This window comes from Fukomys damarensis, unplaced genomic scaffold (genome assembly GCF_012274545.1).
Source record: "Fukomys damarensis isolate Sample0158 unplaced genomic scaffold, DMR_v1.0_HiC HiC_scaffold_10, whole genome shotgun sequence".
Classification (NCBI taxonomy): domain Eukaryota; kingdom Metazoa; phylum Chordata; class Mammalia; order Rodentia; family Bathyergidae; genus Fukomys; species Fukomys damarensis.
In genome coordinates, this window is record NW_022900922.1 from 35,917,579 (window position 1) to 35,936,794 (window position 19,216).

The 19,216-nt window shown below is 45.6% G+C and overlaps 1 protein-coding gene across 1 annotated transcript in view; it reads left to right on the plus strand.

Moving 5' to 3' along the window:
• The window catches only part of Slc22a23 (solute carrier family 22 member 23), a 145,949-nt gene that overhangs the window by 28,045 nt on the left and 98,688 nt on the right, over positions 1 to 19,216 (plus strand). Inside the window, exons 4-5 of the mRNA XM_010623060.2 lie at positions 8,033 to 8,136; positions 13,461 to 13,615. Coding sequence (XP_010621362.1) covers positions 8,033 to 8,136; positions 13,461 to 13,615 — 259 coding nt within the window. The remainder of the gene's footprint in view (positions 1 to 8,032; positions 8,137 to 13,460; positions 13,616 to 19,216) is intronic.

Consider the following 19,216-nt stretch of genomic DNA (forward strand, 5'->3'; position numbering starts at 1 on the left):
AGAAAAAAAAAAAAAAAAAAAAGAAAAGAAAAGCAGCCAGTAGCATGCCCAGCACATGGCCCATTCTTAACTAATTTTAGTCTCCTTTTTCCCCATAGAACAATGCTTAATTTATGTAATAGATATATTCTATTAAAAGAGAATCCTTCATTGTTGTAAAAAAATTTCTCATATACACCATTTTCTATTGGCTTTGTAGTACATTGAGCAGCCATAGATACATAAATGAGGAATGGCTGGGTGTCAATAAAACTTTATTTACAAAAACAGGCACAAGGTCAGATTTAGCCTATAGTTTACCAGCCCTGAGATAGGAGGAGAATGACTTTCTAACAGGCAATTACAATATTGCATTTTGATAGTCTAGATGTTTGTTCTGACCACGACATGTAATTGAAGCACGGAGAAGTGGTCCTCAGGAAAGAAGACCCTCAGCTCAGTTAATTAAACTTGATAAATAGGGATATGGAACCAGTTATCTGTCCCCTGTGCAATTTCATGCCCTTTCTCTTTTCCCTTAATTGTGTGCTTACAGTGCTCACATAAGCTCACAGCACGTTGTCACACACTGAGCCACGGGCAATCACAGTGCTGTGTCAGGACGAGAGTGGGGGTGGGGCGGGATGGGGACAGGCTGGGCTGTAAAGAGTACTTCCAGGGAAGGGCCTGGGGCTGGGGAGGCAGTGGGAGCCAGGCTTGTGAACAGAGGCAGGTGACTCAGCTCAGGAGGGCCAGCAAGGTCCCGTTCCTTCAGCGCCGGGGCCTGTGGAGTCGGGGAGCCATGAAGGTGGGGTTTTCAGCCGACCATGGGTTTCCTCCTCCTGTGTTTCTCTCCTTGACTGACCACTGGTCATTGGATTCTTCCATTCCGAGGAGTCCCTGGCACTCCTGGCAGAAGGCCCCACGCTTGGCTCCTTCGCAAAGCGAGTGGGACGCTCTTCATGTTAGTGCTATGGTTCAGTGGCACACGGCTCTGGAGGTCGTCCTCTCCAACACAGGAGACAGAGCCTGGGTTTTCAAGAGCTTAGTGTTCATGATGTTTAATACAGGTCGAGCTCACTGGAGGAGTTAACAGTCACTTTCGCAATGCTTCAGGCTCTGTGGGTTTGGGGTCTTTCCCTTTCCTTCCCTCCCTTCCTTCCTTCTTTTTCTCTTTCTGTAAGAGGTCTGGCTTTTTTTGTTTGTTTGTTTGTTTGTTTGTTTGTTTGTTTTTGTGCTAGGGACTGTACCCAGGACCCTTGCACCGAGCTATAACCCAAGCCCTTTCTATTTTTTCATTTTTGAGACAAGGTCTTGCTAAATTGCTAAATTGTCCAGGCTGGGCTCAAACTGGCAATTCTCCTGTCTCAGCCTCCCAGAGTGCTGGATTCCATACTGCTCTGCCATGCCTGGCTTTTCACAGGCGTCTTTCTAGGGCTTTCTTAGAGGTGGTTGGTGAGAACCATTAGTAAAATACACTTTGCAGATACTGGAAAGACAGTTCAAGATTCTGTGAATAGGACATTGCTTATCAATAATCTATGCTATGTGTCTACTCAGCTTTCCCGAATGCCTGACATCATGTGAATGGAAACATTTAATAACATACACCCCTGCTCAGAATGATACATATCTTATTTTCTTTAAGGAGAAGTAAAAGAACAGAAAGGAAAAGGGGAAAAGTGACTTCTGGAGTAGTTTTCCTAGAGATAATCACACCATCAGCTCGCCAGAGGCCATGTTCAGGGGGTGATTTTTCTGTTTCCCTTTTAAATTCTCCTGGAAAGAAGATCTCTGTTTCTAGCCCTTTAAAAAGGCTTAACCTGAGTGAGAATCAGGAAAGCCTCAGTGTTAGTGTTAGTGAATAGAGAGTAGCACTGTCTACCTCTCTTAACACCTGGACGCTGCGTTTCAGAGAAGCAGGCAACAGGAGCTAACCGTTTGGAGAAAGAGATGAAAGTTAGATCACTGAGCAGGTTGAAAATGAACCTAAAATTACCACGGAAGTCATAAAAATGGCATCACACGGAGTCGAAACACTTTGCCCATCCCTCTAGAGTGGGTTTCCTGCAAGGAATGTGGGCTATAGATTTGTTAGGCCCAGAGAAGCCCCGTCTAGCCTGGACCAGCTAGCAGTCAGTTTTTTGAATTTCCTTCAAAAAGGTCATGATTATTCTGTCGTAGGTTAGAAAAGAGTGAAAGACGACACGCAATTTGAACAGCCATTAACAACCTTGAGAAACCAAACAAAAAAAAAAAAAAAAAATCCCCAGAGTACCTGGCGGAGATGTTTGTGATGTCACGGAAGGAAGCTGGTGAGGGCGCTGACTAATTGGCACTTGGCTCGGCTGCTGTTAACAGTGAGCCTCCTAAAATTGGAGAATGAGCTGAGCTGCAAAAAGCAGAGAGTAATTTGAGGTTTCCAGATCATGTAGTATATCTTGAATTTTGATGGAGTCTTTCAGGAAGAAGGAAAGTATATTACTGCTAGAGTGAATACGAAAACACAGGGTCGCGCAGGCTGCCTGCGTGTGAGAAGCTAATTGTGGCTGCTGAGCCTGGGAAGCCTGGCTGAGGGAGGTTGGCCCTTTGGTCTGCAATGACTGTGCACACGTGTGTGCCCCTTGCTGTTTCTGTTGTCTGCTTCTCCCGCCGCAAACTCTCCGGCTCAAGTGAGCCTCCTGCCTCAGCCTCCGGAGTAGCTGGAACAACAGGTGAATGCCACTGGCCTGGCTCTATTTCATTATTATTTTTTAATTGACACCCAAGCTATTTTCATAATAAGCTTCCTCTAGGCTTAATTATTTAGGTTGTATAAAAATATATACCCCAGAAAAGGTGGAAAAGTTTTGTCTCTGTGGGTTTGTTTTTTGTAATGCTTTTGTCTACTCCCTCCATTACTTTCGAACGTTAGTTATCCTTTTGTCATAGAGTTCATAGTAATTGCAGGAAGTTTGCAAAAGTCAAGATGGAAGATACAGCTTAGCCTTTTCCATTTCTTTTATTTATTTTACTTATCAGTACATATTTTCAGTACATCATGTTTACATTGCTTTATGGGGTTGGTCCATGTACATAATTCTAGTCTCACTTTTGATGGTTTGGAATAGCTTCTAATTTTCCCCACATATATCAACATCTTTTATGTTCAGTACTTTTTCATTCTGAGGATTCGTTAGATCGTGAGCATTTTTCTCAGTTCTCAGCTCTGGAAAGCAAGCTTTCAGTGGCAGGATTGCAATAGCAGGCACGTTTTGCTCCTGTAGCCAAAGCCAGTGACCGCCGTTGCCAGGAGCTCCTTGCCCTCTCTGGTCACTTCCTTGGGAAAGATTCCAACAAAAGGAGTTGCCAGGATACAGGGGGATGCTATGGCGAGCACTGTGCTGTGAGCTGCTAGATCTCTTCCAGAAAATTGGCCTGTTCACCCTTTTGTACAGGTCTGCAACTACTTCTCTTTCCTGTCTCTTTAGCAAATTTTTAAAAATTTTGTTTTACAGACCAAAATATTATGATTTTATTTTTATTAACAAAATCAAACATTTCCTGAGTCTTTAAAAACCATTTATATTTCATATTTTGTCAGTTGTCTTGCCACTTAGCCCATTTCTGGTTGGAATATTGGTCCATATTGATGAGAAAATATATTTCAGAAAAAATAAGTTAATACTTGTTAACTGTTCAGAATCTTCACTAGGGTTATATTTTAGGAACTCTTATGTCTTTCTAGACTTGTTCATGGCATTTTTATTGATTGATTGATTGATTGATTGATACCGGGGATTGAACTCGGGTCCTTGAGCTTGTGAGGCAGTCGCCAGAACCACTGAGCTAAATCCCAGCCCCTTTGTTCATGGTATTTTTAATGCATAGTAGTTAAATAATAAAATTAATAACAAATAGACTGTTATAAAATCTACCAGTCTTTTCTGTAGGTAGCTCCTCCCACCCCTTAGTTTTTAATCCGTGCAGAATTGCATCTCCACACGCAAAGAATCTACTTACTTCCAATATTTCTTTATGATTCTTGTTTTGAATTTTATTTTCATTATTGTTGAAAATTGTTTCCCTTGCCCCTCATTTATTTTCCAGCCTCTTTAGAAATTTCATTAGTTTGATGAATATTTCTCTACTCTAGTAAGTTAGCCAATTTGCTAATCCTTTAAAGTAATATGAATTGTATTTCTTGCAGTCTGTCCTTAGAATGTACAGGTACAAAGAAATAATCTGCCAGAGTTTCTGTAGCCACTGCCTGTTTGGTTGTTGTTACTGTTTTGTTTTCCTTTCCCTGTTTTAATGGGAGGTATAGTGATCAGTACTGTGGGGGAACATGGACACATCCTCAGAGCCTGTGCCTCTCTATGTAATCTTGGCTGGAAGATTCCTAGGACATCAGCACAGAATGTTCCTGATGGGAGAGGTAGGGCCGAGAGGCGAGGCTACGATTATGAGATGGGACTGTGACTTGAGTGCTTTATGATCTTGTTAAACCTGTTGATGAAGGGTTAGTGTGCTTGTTGAAGAACTGTTTCCATTGTTCTCTAGGGAACGGCCTTGAGGGAGCAGGAGTTAAGTAAGGAGAGTCATGTATGAGTTCAGGAGAGCGGGCATGACTTGGCCTGCTCTTGCCATGAAGCTCCACCCCAGACAGTTTAATCAGGGAATGGGTTTCAGTTTCCACATAACAGAAACCACCTTGTGCATTTCAGAGATAAGGATTGAATACAGGGAAATGGGACTTGCCAAGTTGCTGGGGCAGCTGCAGACTGGGCCACTGGATGGATTGTCAGTAGAGAGCCCTAGAACAAACCTGCCAGTGTCTCAGCTGGGTTTCTGGGGATCAGGAAGTCACTGTCTCTAAGACATATTTTAGCTTTCCAGTCCATACTGCAGGAGCACATACAAGGAGGCTGGAATCCTAGGTGATGAGGAAAGCTTGTCACACCTGTGCCATGTGGGTTGTCCATGACATCAGCAGGGCGGGGGCATGCTGTAATCAGGATGTATTGGAATGTATCTGGTGGTGTCAGAGACGGACTTGATGAGAAGAGAAGAGAGGGTAAGGAGAGAGAGGTGAGCAGGGTAATGTTGGAGACAGAACCCATTACATTAAGCCTTGTTCTGCACTTTTTAGATCATTATACCTATCAGCCTGTTTCAAATTTTAAAAATTCAGAGACTTTGCTCTGACCAAGTACCTATCTTCCCTGTAGCAATGTGAATGACCAGGAAAACTGGGCCATCTCAAAGTTTCCTCATACTTTTGATATTCTTCAGGGGAGTTCTTTAAGAGATAACATTCTGTTGGAACCTATTCTATTTTCCTGGTACATTTTTGTCAATACCGAAAGTGGAAGTCAAACAAGGGAGCCAGCTCAGTGGACTCCCCCAGCCCTGCCCCACTTGGCCAAAAGGAATGCACCTCTGGGTGGCCACTGCTCTCGGAAGGGTGTTGTTTTAGGTGGATCCCGGGCACAAGTAAGCCTTATTCTGGGGAGCCTGTTGGGGCCTCCCACTCATGTTGTTGACTCAGATATACTGTCCATTCTCACGTCTAATTTAGGATGGTTTGAGACACCTGGTGGCTGCTTTGGCCTGGATACCCTGGCCCAATGCACCCTAGGGCAGGTGGATGCCCACAGGCTGAGAGCAGGGTTGCCAGCCAACACCTCTACCCAGGCTTCCTTTCCTCCTGCCCTCGGGAACAGTTCAGTCTCCTCTACAGTTTTAATTTCCCACTTTCACATTGTTAATTGATAGGGGTCGCGTGGAGGTGACCACTGAACAACTTACTAGAGAACAACTAAATGGGGTCTTGGCTGCCCAAGGCCAAGTGTAATAGTTGTTCGGATCGCTGAGCTGAGTATTGGCCACTTCCTCCACTCCGCTGAATGCTTTTATTAAAATCTTGTGTCTCCTAGCCATTTAATAAAAGTATAATGTATTCCTTTGCATCAGTTAACCTCAATAAACTGGGAAGTCTGGGTGGAGACGCGAAGGTGTGTGAAAGCACAGTGAATAATAGAGAAGGCAGCTGGTGCATCGCTGCATGGCAGCAACCTGGGGTCAGGGCTTGCTTCTCTCCTGCCAAGCATGTGCCAAGCTAAGGTCCACACAGGTGCGGTGTGACCAGGAGATGAAAGCAGACAGGTGTGTGATGTCGCTCCCCCCATGTCAGCCGAGCCGAAAAGCAGAATGAGTGCACGCGTGCTGTTCCTGAAGATGCTGCAGTGCACATTTTAAGATGAATCTACATTCCTGAAGCTAGCAATAGGTTGCACACCAAGGGGTATTTATTATTAAAAATCCATACCTGTGAGCTTTGGTTTTCCAGGGTTGCCTCCAGAATCACACGTAAGTCATCTTTGGGCTTTCAGTCCTGCTCTTGCAGCTTGCAGTAGTCTTGTGTGTTTTGTGTGGGGTTTGAGCTTCTCCCTGCTCTTGGAAGTTGACTGTTTCAACCCCTCCCAGGATGGTGAAGTTCTGGGATTTTGTTTTCACAGTGGCAGGGAAGGGGAGGCAGGATCGCTTGGAGGTCCCCAGAAGTAAGGAAAGTCAGCCAGGGGCCGTCAGGATCACAGGGCTGGCTTGTTAAGCCCCACAGCTCCGACATCCCCAGGAGTTCCAATGGCGTGGATCTGGTCCAGGGCCCAAAAATTTGCATTTCTTGCTAGTTCCCAGGTGGTGCTAATGCGCTGGTCCCTGTGGCTCTGGAGCAGATGTTGAGGCCTCTGGAGTGGTCATGGAAGGGAGTTAGCCCTGCAGAGAACCCCGTATCTGAACTCTCCCAAAGATTCTGCACGACCAGCAGTGTCCCTCAGCCCCAGACACGTGAACAAACCCAAGCTGTCCTGTCCCCTTGTGCTTATGTCCCTTGGTCCCTTTCTTCCTCAGCCTGGAAATTTGGATCCCTCTGGAACCACATATGTTGGGGGAATAGGTCTCTGTCCCAGGTCTCTGGAAACTCGAGCCACCTCAGGTCACCAGCTGGCAAGTGTCACCAGGAGTCCAGGGCAGTAGTGGAAGCAGCATGACAGCAGCACCTTCCAACTCCCTCCAGACCCAGGCCTTCCTCTGCTGCCGCCACCTTGGCTGCACCCAAATCCCACTGTAGCAGAGACAGCCACGGAGCCCAGGAGCTCCGTCAGGCTTCTCAGAAGCCTGAAAACAGAGGTGGGACTGAGCTTATGAGGGTCCCCTGCATTCCAGCTGGGCCTGAGAGTAGACAAGAGCAGGGGCAGACACATGTAGAAAGGCAGGGCTAGGCCTCCCAACCCAGAGGAGAGCTGTGTGTGGACCTGGGTGCCTGGTCCACACTTGGGAACACGTCACCGAGAGAGACAGCCCAGGATTCTCTCTTGCTTCTGCAAATGGAAGAGAAAGTGAAGACTTGTTTTGATTTTCCTTATTAAATAATACAACTAAACTGTACAAAATAGGATAAATGTTGTATTTACTCATTGACTGGCTTTCTCTCCAAGTAGCCTGGTTCAATTTATATTGCAAAACCCAAGGGGCATTCAGAAGGAAAAACAAGAATGTTCAAGTTATTGCAGTGTTCACTATTCACTCTTGCCTTGTTTTAAAGATTATAGTTTGGGGAGTCTTATGGAATAAAAATGCCAGAACCCCTTCCCTGTCTCCCTGTTGTTATAACGCCCAGTGCAGAAAGTGGGCAGGGCTGCCCCACCTCCTGGAGGGTTGTAGCAGCTGTGCTGGTAATCAGGGGTCAGACATGCCCACCTCCTGGCTGTCCCCCTCTCCTTCCCTTCCCTGTGGTGGTCAGGACAGAGGGAACGCATATCCCCAGATTTCATGCACCATTCCTTCAAGCCTTAGATAATTCATTCTAGGCCAAAACACTATATTTCGATTTGTGGGCAAATGGCATTTCTCATTGGACTTTCAAAAACATTGACAAGATGCCTAGAGGTCTGTATGGCGTGGCCCTCAGGATGGTGCCGTGGTCCTTGCAGGGTTATTGCATTGCCCTTGTGATTGCCTGCGACTCGCTCTGTGTATGTCTCTGATTTATTCTCTATTTGCCCCTCTCTAGTGGGATCTTGTGTGTGACAATGCCTGGAAGGTCCATATCGCTAAGTTCTCCTTACTGGTTGGATTAATCTTTGGCTACCTAATAACTGGATGCATTGCTGATTGGTGAGTACAAGCGCGCCTGCCACAGAACCTTTGGAAGCCACACAATGCTTTTGCTGGCCACGGAGACGTGGCCCATGCTAGCGCACTGCCACTGTGTCTTTTCTCTGCCCTGGTGTTGATGCCAGAGCTGAAAGCTGAAGCTGCTGTGTGGTGAATGCAGGACTAAGAGAGCTGGCCAAGGCACATAGCAGACTGCTTAGGAATGAAAATATAAATATATGCAATTCTCTAGCTGCTACAATCCAGCAAAAGCAGCCCGCAGCCTTATGTAGTACTGAATATTTAGGAAGAGCTTGATGACTAGGTGCAGAGCTCTATGGGCTGGAACTGAGTGGGTGGATCACCAGATGCATTAAAGAGCAAGGGTTGGAGGTGCACAGGAGCAGCGCATTCACCTGTAGTCCCAGCAGGACACTGAGGTAGAGAATTACTTGAGCCCAAGATTTTGAGATCAGCCCTGTCTCAAAAAAATTTTAAAAAGGTAAAATTAGGAGGGGAGCTAGAGACCTCTCACTTACAGGAACAGAAGGGGAGGGCGGTGTTGATCAGCATCTCAAAATGTCGCACCCATTTGGAGACAGTCTTTGGAGGTGCCTCTCTGAGGTGTATGGGAAGGAAGACTGGAAGATACCAGCATTTGGATAATTTCTGGGGATTGCAGACAGAGGAAGGGAGGAGATAGAGGTAAGAATGAACGTGCACCCTTGGGTGGGCACCTAGGACACAGTGTGGATGGAGATCAGGATGGACAAGGTGGCAGAGGTATTAATGACAATGACGATAGCAATAGCATCCAGCACGTCCTGATTGCTTTGTGCCAGCCATGGTGATGGACCATCCCGTACATTCAAAGGTCCCATCCTCACATAGCTGATTAGGTAGGTGCTGTTACTGCCTCGGCTTCCTCATTGAAAAGCTAAAGCACAGAGGCTGAAGTCAATCCCCAAGCTCATCCAGCTTTAAACTGGACTTGACACCGAGCCACATGGCCCCAGAGCTGCGTACTGTAGTGCTCTCGCCCTCCCTCAGGGCTCTCTTGGTCACGAGGGCGCCAGGGCGCTGTGCCCCAGCTAGGGGACAGCTGCACAGTGTAAGCCACCCAGGGCCAGAGGGGTGGCATTGCTGTTTCCCCATCTGCTCTCTTCAGAGGAATCTTTTCTGTCATTTTCTGTGCTGTGAATCAGCACATCTGGGGCCTGAGGACCCTGGGGCTGAGGTGGCGGGGAGCAAGTGCGCGTCTGCAATGTCCTCTGTGCCAGGCTAACGGCCAGATTGGGGTGTGTTGGGGCGGGGCTGGGAAGAGTGTCAGAGAGTTCTGAGGCCACTTTAAAGTGGTGGAAATTTCCTTCCTGAAGCTTGTGTCTATTTGCGAGTTCTTTGCGCTCGCATATAATGTGATTTCCTGTGTGCCCAGAATCTGCTGAGTCATCATTTCTGAATGCTTCCTAGGGACACAGGCCCCGCGGACAGTCACAGAAAAGCCGCCAGCGAGCTCTGGAGACCCATACCAGGGCCTCTTTGGCTTTTTGTTTTGTTTTTGTTTTTTGAGAATAGAAGGAGGAATTTTATTTAACCAAAGATTTGAGTTCATGGGTTTTCAGCATAAGATATATTGGCCTAAAAGATACTATTTGCCAGAAATCTTCATTAAATTGAATTAAGTAGATATATACTACTGTGATCTCTGTCACCATCTTCCCAAAAACTGCAGACTTGATGGAGTTTTAATGTCCTTATTCGGTAAGTGATTTAATAGAAAAGTCAGCATGGGCTTTATTAATGAAATGGTCTATGAAGGTATAAGTTCCTTCAAGGTTGTTTTGTGATGTCTCCTTCTTGCATACACACTTTGAGTCATCTCCCTGATCATATCAGACCTGGAGACCAAGGACTGGAGAGTTTGGGGCCCATTCTGTGAGTCTCCAGGAGTCTCATGCTGTCAACCCACTGAGCCACTGTCATCTTTCCCAGGGTCCACAGACAACAGGCCACCGGGTGGGTCCGGGGGTCAGGGCAGCTGCTCTCGTGGCTTTTGGGACATTTTGAGCAGCCCTCTTTCAGTTTGGAAGTTTGGTGTTTTCCAACTCCATTGGCTTTTGGAGGGGGATGGGTATTTTTTAAATTGACATTTTACTCCTTGCTTAAAAGGAGGGGAACTCCAGAGCTCGTAGCTTGGAGCTGGCTTCCTGGCTGCAATGGGGAAGTTGACCAAAGTCACAGGATGAGCTTTCAGAGGCTTCAGTCATCACATTTGAACTTAAATAGTGCCCTGTTTTCTTCTGAAGCTTGTTTCCCACTCGGACTTTGTCTGGGGAGACCCAGCAGGTAGCACTATAAGGCTCGGTAGGCAAGTGGTGGAAGAGATGCCAAACAGAGGCCCCTGTGCCTTCCCTCGGTTGCTCCTCACAAGATGTCCTGCTTTTGTAACCCCAGCAATGGGTCACGTCAGAGGGCCCAGCTCTTCAGCTCCTGGAGACCTTGGGAACACAAGCTGCAGACCCCCAGGGAAGATGAGGGCAAGCTCTTCAGGGAAGGACACCCCAACAAGGGCCCCTCTATGGGCCTGTGACAGTCTCTTCTTCCTGAGCTCCTTGCTGCCAAGAGCTGTGAGGTTGGACATTGTCCCTTGAGGGGTTTCTTCCAGCGTGACCACTCTGTGTATATAATCCCTCTATGCAATTCTGCAGTGACTTTGAGTGACTATTTCTGGTTGAGACCCCACATCCTTTCCTGATGCCTGCTGTCACAGATTACTGCAGGCCCAGTGGCTTCCACAACACAGATGAACCATCTCATAGTTCTGTGGGTCCCAGGCCCAACAGGGGTCTCCCTGGGCTGAAGGCAGGGAGTCAGCAGGCAGCACTTCTTCCTGCAGGCTCTGGGATGGTCCTTTCCTTGCTTTCCCCGCCACTGGACTGGCCTGTGTTCTGGGGCTCATGGTCCCTCCCTCCACCTTAGGGCCCTCGTACCACCCACTCCCAGCTTCCCTCAGTCAAGGGGGTCCTCCTTGTAATTAGGTAGGTCCCACCTGCAAAACACTTTGTCTCCAGGTCCCTAATCTTAATCCCATGTGCAGAGTCCACTCTGAGGATTGGGAGGACATGGATGTCTTTAGGGCCTGTTACTCTGCCTACCACTGATCCTGAATAACCAAGGCCTCGCTCTGCAGACTGAGGAGTGGGATTTTGTCATCTCTGAGGGGATATCACCCTGGAGAGCCATCACGAGCAAAATTTCCAGGGCTGTAACTTGTAGTGAATGCTCACCCACACGTGTCTACACTCTACAACAGCCCTGCTAGGGAGACATTAACTGGCCCAAGAAAAAGGATCACAAGGCTCCCTAGAACAAGCTTGATTTTTCCCAACACCACATCTTTTAGGAGTGATTTGAGCTTGGATTTAAAACCAGGGCATTCCAACTTCAAAGACCACAGATCAGTCCCTGATAACAAGGTTTACTTACTGATTTCAGCAACCATTTGGGAGGAGGAACTTAGAATGGCTTGTATAAGATTTAAAAATCAAGCTCTTTTCTAAAAGGTACCAGAACAGGTAAATCACACATGGTGGGCATCAGGGGTGTAGAAACACAGGAAGGGAGAGAGCTCAAACATTTAGGTGTTGTGTTCGCACCGTCATCCTCTTTCCTGAAAGGCCTCAACAACCTGCACAGTAGGGTACTTATCCCCACTGTATCAGTGAGGTAGGTCAAGGTCAATAAAAGTGGATATCAGATTTTATTGTTTTCCTTCATTTTAGAGAAAACTGAGTCACATAAATTTATATCTGTAAATGAGCTGGATATGGACAGAATCATCTGGTAAGGTCTTTCTGGGTAAGGACTTCATGACCATAGCAAGGGTGAGAGGTAAAAGAAAGATCTCCACACCAGTGATTTACATTGTTTTGAGCTCATAGCTTTGATCTCATTTCCCAAAACCAAAGCGACTAATTGAGATGGTTAGGAGTTTGGAAAGTCCTGAAGGAAAAGCTCCCTGTTATTCCTGCTCCCACATTTTCTTAAAATTGCACCCATCTCCTTCATAGAGTAAGACTATGCTTTACCAAATATCACTCTTTAAAAAAGAGAGAAAATTAAGAGAATTCCTATGCCATAAAACTCACCCATTTGAAGCACAAGATTCCATGAGTTTTAGCATATTTACAGAATTATACAAGCATTGCCCTAAGTTCGAAGCATTTCTGTCCCTTTAAAATAATGCTGTAAATGTGCTCTCCATTCTCACCCCCAATCCTGGGTGACCACAAATCTACCTTCTGATTCAGTAGATTTGCCTTCTCTGGGCATCTTCCTCTTCCAGTAAGCCATTTGGACACCCTAGGTGACATTTAGGGTATCAAGCCTGGTTCCCCACCACCACCACCACCACCTCTTTTTTTGTTCTGGCAAATAGCGTCCACTCTGCCCAGTTTCTCTGAGGCCTCCCCTGCAGTCCCCAGTTGATACATATTAGTCTGATGAGTTACTGCCACTGTTTTATCTGGAGTGAGTTAGGGAAGAAGAAGAAAGTTAATATGGGAAGATGGGGAACAAGAGGTTTCCCCATCCTTTGGACCCCACTGCCCTGCCAGCCCCCCAGAAACACGTCACCCCCTGCTGGTCCCCAATCCTGGCCTGGCCTGAAGGGTAATCTGTGAACTCTGTGTGACTGCTGTTCCTCCAGTGTGCTTCACCCCGAGCATGCTGGCAGTCCCACACCAGTTATTTAAAGTTCAGATTAGGTATCTTGGCCTCGCATGTGATCCCTTACAAATCACACTGCCAGTCGTGTAGCTACAACACACTGGCAGCTGGCTTGGCGTTGGCTCTGTAGGCTGCCTGTGAGGTCAGGTAACTGTCTTAGTGAACAACCTGGAGAGCGGAAGTAAAGCTGCTTCACTTCATGCCCTTTCTGACTTTCCAGCCAGTTCCAAAGGTCAGCAGTTTCTCAAGACATTTTATGCTGGGCACGTCTAGCTCTCTGCTTGGGAAGTTATTACTGATTCTGTTCCTCTTGCTTTGAATCACCCCTGCTTATACGCAGAAATAGACGCAGCAGCAGGAATTGCATTCATGTCTCAGTTCTCTTACCCAGTTGCTACTTGATCTCTGCTCCCTTAGACCCAGGGCTTGGAGTAAATGTCCCCTTGCTGCCCCAGTAAGTAGTCCATGAGGTAGTGAAGTGGGTCTAAATAGTATGAAGGCTTTTCATCCATATGTATTCAGCATATACGGAGCATCTGCTGGATACTGGGTTTCAGCATCTACCATTGCCATCTTGCTTAACGATGATTCTCAACTTTTTCCTTCTCCATCTGCAGGGTTGGCCGTCGGCCTGTGCTGCTGTTTTCCGTCATCTTCATTCTGATCTTCGGACTGACCGTGGCGCTCTCAGTGAATGTGACAATGTTCAGCACACTCAGGTTCTTTGAAGGATTTTGCCTGGCTGGAATAATCCTCACCCTGTATGCGATACGTAAGTTGGAATCTTCATGACTGTTTCGTAGAAGTCTGCCAAATTATTCTTGCCTAGGAGGTTCTGGGAAAGATGCTGCATGCTAGTTGGGACAGCAATCTTTCAGAAGCACAGACTTTAGAGGTCTGGATGGTTGTGGAAGAAGATTTTTAGGCAACGCCATCCAACATTCATGTAGCTTGTACCTCCAGCTTGGGCTCAGTGTGTGACAAAGGATGGATGTGTTGGGTCTCATGATGGCCTGGTGTTGAGGGGATCTGCGCAGAGCAGATATGGAGTGGCTTTTGCTCCCCCACAGAATTTTTCATATTTACAATCTGTGCGCTTTCAAATCCAGTAAGTAATTGAGTTTCCCATACTAGTTCCAGAAGAGCACACCAAGTTCCTATCACTGTGTGTCTGACTGAGCACGACTGACACCTTATGACTTTTTCTACTTCTTTTTCTCACAACCATAGAGTCCAAATTTTCCACATTTCCATGTGACCTTAGGTAGCCTGCAACTGAACTCTAAATGTTAAAGTAAATGTCAGGATTTGGCAGTATTTGCATTTTTTTAAAAAAAGGTGAAATATATTTTCTTCCATTGATCTATCACATTTGTTGGCCATATTAACTCTCCTGTCAATGCTTACATTTCAGTTATTTGTAGTTTATCTTCTAGAAGACAACTGCATACCATAAAGAGGAGAGTTTCAGGCATGACTGTTTTAATTATTAGGTTTTTATACCTCACTCACCACGCAGAAGGATCTCTGGGTACATTGTATGATAACATGATATATTTGGTCTTTCTGCCTCTAATAACATGGGTAGAAGTTGAGTATAGGTTGTATAGCAATTTCCGACATTATAAAATAAAAATAGTTTGTTTCTCTTAAATTTGCATATTAAAGTTTTCTTCAGGTGACCTTAATTTTCATTCCACTAGAAGTATAAGCAGTACGTGCCATGGGTTTTTAGCCACAAGGAAAGGATGAGCCTGAGAAGGAGTATATTCTTCTAAATCTGTAGTTTGTAATTTTGTCTCTTATTGCAACATTTAACTGAATTGCAGTTTCTTTTTCAGTTTGTTTTTATGCCTTGTCCCTTGGACAGTTCTTTTAAGACAAATGTGTGACTACATTGGCTGGTTGAGATGGTGGTGTCTTCAACTTTGTTTCTTTGAAGAAAAATTAAAAAACATAGGTATTGGGCTTGAGCACTCCCAGACACCACACCTGCGATGCTCTCTGTGGCTCTGACCCCTGTCAGCCTGTGCAGTGGAGCAAGCAAGCTGTCCACTCTGAGGAGACGAGAGTCCCCTGTGGGGCTTTCTCTCCAGGCTGCCAGCCTGCCAGGCTCCAGTTGTCCCGGGAAGATGACAATCTGGTCCTCCCACAGGACCTGCCACTAGAGGGGACAACTCTGCTCATTGCTGAAATAGAACAGCTGTGCTTCAGGCACACAGTGGACAGTGCAATTTCAACCTCCCCACCACAGGCAACAGAGCGCTCAGGGAAAATATCCTGAGAGCATAGATGCCATATTGGTCTTGTCTTGCATGCCAAGGGCTAATGATTGGTTGAAGCTGCCAGAGGACTGGGAGACTTTGGAGGACACTTGAGGACTCAGCAGCAGAGAGCACCTGAACCCATTCTCCATGTCCGCAGGGCTGAGGAGAGTGAGTAGGGAGGGGCTGCACATGCTGGTTGACATTTGCAACCTGCAGACACTGTTCCTGAATTAAGCCAAGCCAGGTGTGAAGCCTTACACTGATTCCTTGTACTCACTTGTGTTATGACAGCGTCATCCCAGAGGCCATGTGAAACTTATTGCTATTAAAAAAATGATGCTAATCCCAGCACTCGGAAGGCTGAGACAGGAGGATCACTGTGAGTTTGAGACCAGCCTGGGCTACATAGTGAGTTTCAGGTCAATCTCAACTACATAGTGAGACCCTGTCTCAAAAAAACCAAAAAAAAAAAAAAAGATGCTGAAGATGTTTATTCATTAGATGACATAGTGCACTCTTCAGAGTAGAAAGTTCTACTTCAGGGCTACACGAGTATGCTTATCTGGGCAGCGCATCCTATAGCCCAGGCATTTATACATTTTCTTCTGTGAATGGCCAGGTAGTAAATATTTTAGGCCCTGTAGTTTCTAGGGCAGCTACTCAACTGCCACTGTAGCATGAAAGTGCCATAAATGATATGGGGATGAATGGATGTGTTTCAATGGCTGTGTTTTAATAAAACTTTATTTACAAAGCAGATTTGTCCTGGGGGCTAGAACTTTTCATCCATGTATTGTAAAGGGCTCATGTGTGAGCCTGACAACACAAGCTTTAAATTCTCAACTCCCTTCCTAGTTCCATCTTAACTTCCATACTTTTTTATCCCAGTTTTCTATGTCCATCATATGTGTTATTTTATTGAATGTATTTGTGTAAGCAGCTTTAATTTTGTCGGCAGTAAAATAAGATATTAGAAAAGGTTGCGTTTTCTTAAATTTGGTGTTTCAGCCATGTCTGGCTGTCCCGCAAATCCTTACACAGTCATAGGTGGGTTTTTTTCAGTGGTGGCTGGATCTAAAGTGTGTGTCACTAGGATTGATTCATGGTGCACTGCTAGGATCAAGGCCACTAGGATTAAACATGGGAGTGATGCCCGCCCTAAGTAGCCTGGGTAAGATATAAGGGACAGAAAGAGCTGTGGTTGTCCTTTGCTTGCTTTGCTACCTTGTGCCCACCATGAACTGTTTCTCCTCTGCGATGTCTGTCTGCCCGCCCAGTGCCACCATGCCTGGGAGCCAGCCAGTTATGGACTGAAACCTCTACAAACAGTGAGCTCAATCAACCTTTTTTGGGTGTTGGGTATTTTGTCTCATCCATGAAAAAAGTAACTAGACATTTGAACTAGCTTTAATACCATGTCAAATCCCATTGCGATGAAGGTGACCAAGAATCAACCAGTGGCTCACTGTCTGAGCTAATAAAGTTCCTGGGATATCACCATTAAAATAAGGCAAAAGAATATGGAGGATGACTTGGATTTCATCGAGACAATATTTAAACAGTGAGACTTAGGCTGAATTGATAGAGAGATGGCAGAGGAGACATGTTTGGCAAGGAAGAATAAAAAAAGAACCAAAATCACAGTGGAAAGACAATATGGGTGGGCTGGGGCGGGTGGCCACAACAGTCTTGGAAGATGTCAGGTGGTGACAGGAGACATATTCCAGTCAACCGGGCAAGTGACTATACATTTCCAGTTGGTGTGCTTGCTATCATTTTATATACAAGTAGTATGTATGCTTAGGTAAAACTTGGGAATTTGTTTTGCTTAAAGGACATTACTGATAAGCTAGGTTACAGTAATTTTTAAGTCTAAAGAAAACTTTAAAACTCTGGATCTTGATTCTTTGGAAGTTATATTTTTAATCGTCCACAATTTTTCTCCTCCTTGGACCAGAAGTTTTTTGTTTTAAGTCTCACTTAATCCCCTTTCTGGAAAGGCCTGGCCTTTCTCTGAACAGGTCTGGACACCATTGCTGTTTTAATCCTAATATAAGCAGGAAAGTAACGATTTTTGCTGTTTTGATTTCTCGTGTAGCTTACCACGAAAGTGGACTCTTCATTTCAAGAAATGCTGCTGACTTGTGAAAGTTTTCTGCTTTATTTGCAAGTCTGACTAAGGTCTTTATTTTTTTCTCTGCTTTGGATTTTTTTCTTTGGTACATTGTGGTTAAATATTCTACCCTTTAAACTTTTGTTTTCTTCAGCTTGTCAAAGAGAGAAGTGGTTGTATAATTAGGGCATAAATTAGAGATTATTGGCCTCTTCCCAAAGAGTCTTTACACAGAAGCAGATGTACATCGGCAAGAGCAAGAGAGAACAGGCCGAGCTGAGTGAGTTTATGTGGGGCCACAAGTGCTGGTTCCTCTGCCTGCTTCTGAGACACTGAGATAATTCAATACACATGGGTTTCCTCAATGGCTTCATTTTATCTTTACCTCTGGACACACACACACACACACACACACACACACACACACGCGCACAGTAGAATACTCAATTTAACCAGTCAGGGGCATAGACCAAGAAAAAGAAGCAATAGGTCACACTTCCCTATTTGTTGATGAAAGCAAAGTCATACCAAAGACTAGAGAAATCATCACTTCTCCACTTCAGCAGACCTGGCCCAATGGTATGAATCCCTTCCCCAACCAGAGTTTCTAATATCTCAGAGAAGGAAATGCAGCACTGTTTAGGATGAGTCTTTCTCCCGAAGAAGCCTCAGGCCTAGTGGCCCACACTTTCCCAATTGGAGACATGAATAATACCTTCTGCCGACAGGGAGACCTTCCTTTAGTGTAGCCAAATGGACAGAATTTTCTTTATTTCTTTTCTTTTTTGCTTAACAACAGACTATTTCTTTTGAAAGAGTCTCTCAAAGATGTTCTCATTTTAATAACTCTCCTTAAACCTAGGCAGCCTGCATAATTGGATGAATTTTACATGTAATCAAGGAGTGACCTGAAATTTCACAGGTGACTGAGTTACTGATTACACTGCAGAATTAGAAGCCAGGGGTTGACCACTGGTATACAGAAAGGCTCGAGTTTGTGGTGGGTGTGCATGTTGCTCTCTTTCTCACGTGGTGCTAATGATTTTAGACTCTGTGAAGTGGTTGAATAATTGCTAATGTGCTGATGTTGGTCAATTTCTTTTTCCCTTACTACCTTGTATGTGGTCAAGCTCCTGGGTTTTCCTTAAGTTTGATGATTTGTGTTGCTCTACTGTATGTGCCCGGTCCGTGTGAGCGGCTAAAGTCTTGGGATATATTTCAGTCACTGGGGTTGTTAAGTGACACCACTATGCTGTGACTTTCTTAAAAAGTATGGAGGGATCCAAATGGCTATGTGCTGTGAGGTATCCATGTGCAGAATGAAAACAGTGGAGATGGAGCTGTGGAATGAAGGGAATGGAGCCAATGCAGGCAAGTAGGAGTAGCCCGAGATTCCTTGCAGTTACGTCTAGAGAGGAAGTATTTACCTTGCATGAGGCAGGGGCCGCCCTTACACCCCAGGTACCCGGGCCTTCCTCACCACCTTGTGACAGGGCCTTCTTCACCAAGGAAATCCAGAGTTTCCCATAGGCAATGAGCAAACCATTTTAATTTTACTTCATTCTTTTCTCTAGCTTCTAAAGAATTTCAGTTTGTCCCAGGTTCAAATGGGCACGACTGGGAAATGAGACTAAATTAAGGTTCCTCTGGCAGCCATTTTCTTCACCAGAAACCCATCACTAGTCCTGGAGGCAAACTGGGAAAAGCAAAGAGTAGCCTGATAAGCAAAAATGAAAGAGTGACCTTTGCCCTCTACCACCCTATCTTCCATCTCTGAACAGCTGCAGCTTTTGACATCACCTCAGGAGGCCAGTAAGAGCAGAAGCACCTGGTGGACCAGTTCTGGTCCTGAGGAAGGGGGCGACACTGGTGCTGCTTAGGGCTGCTTAGTGCCAGTGTGGTCACTGGCCCGCCTGTGTAGAGGTGTGTTGTCCACCAGGGAGCCACCGCATGCCACCAAGGCTTACCTGTGCTTACAGTCCCCATCCCTACT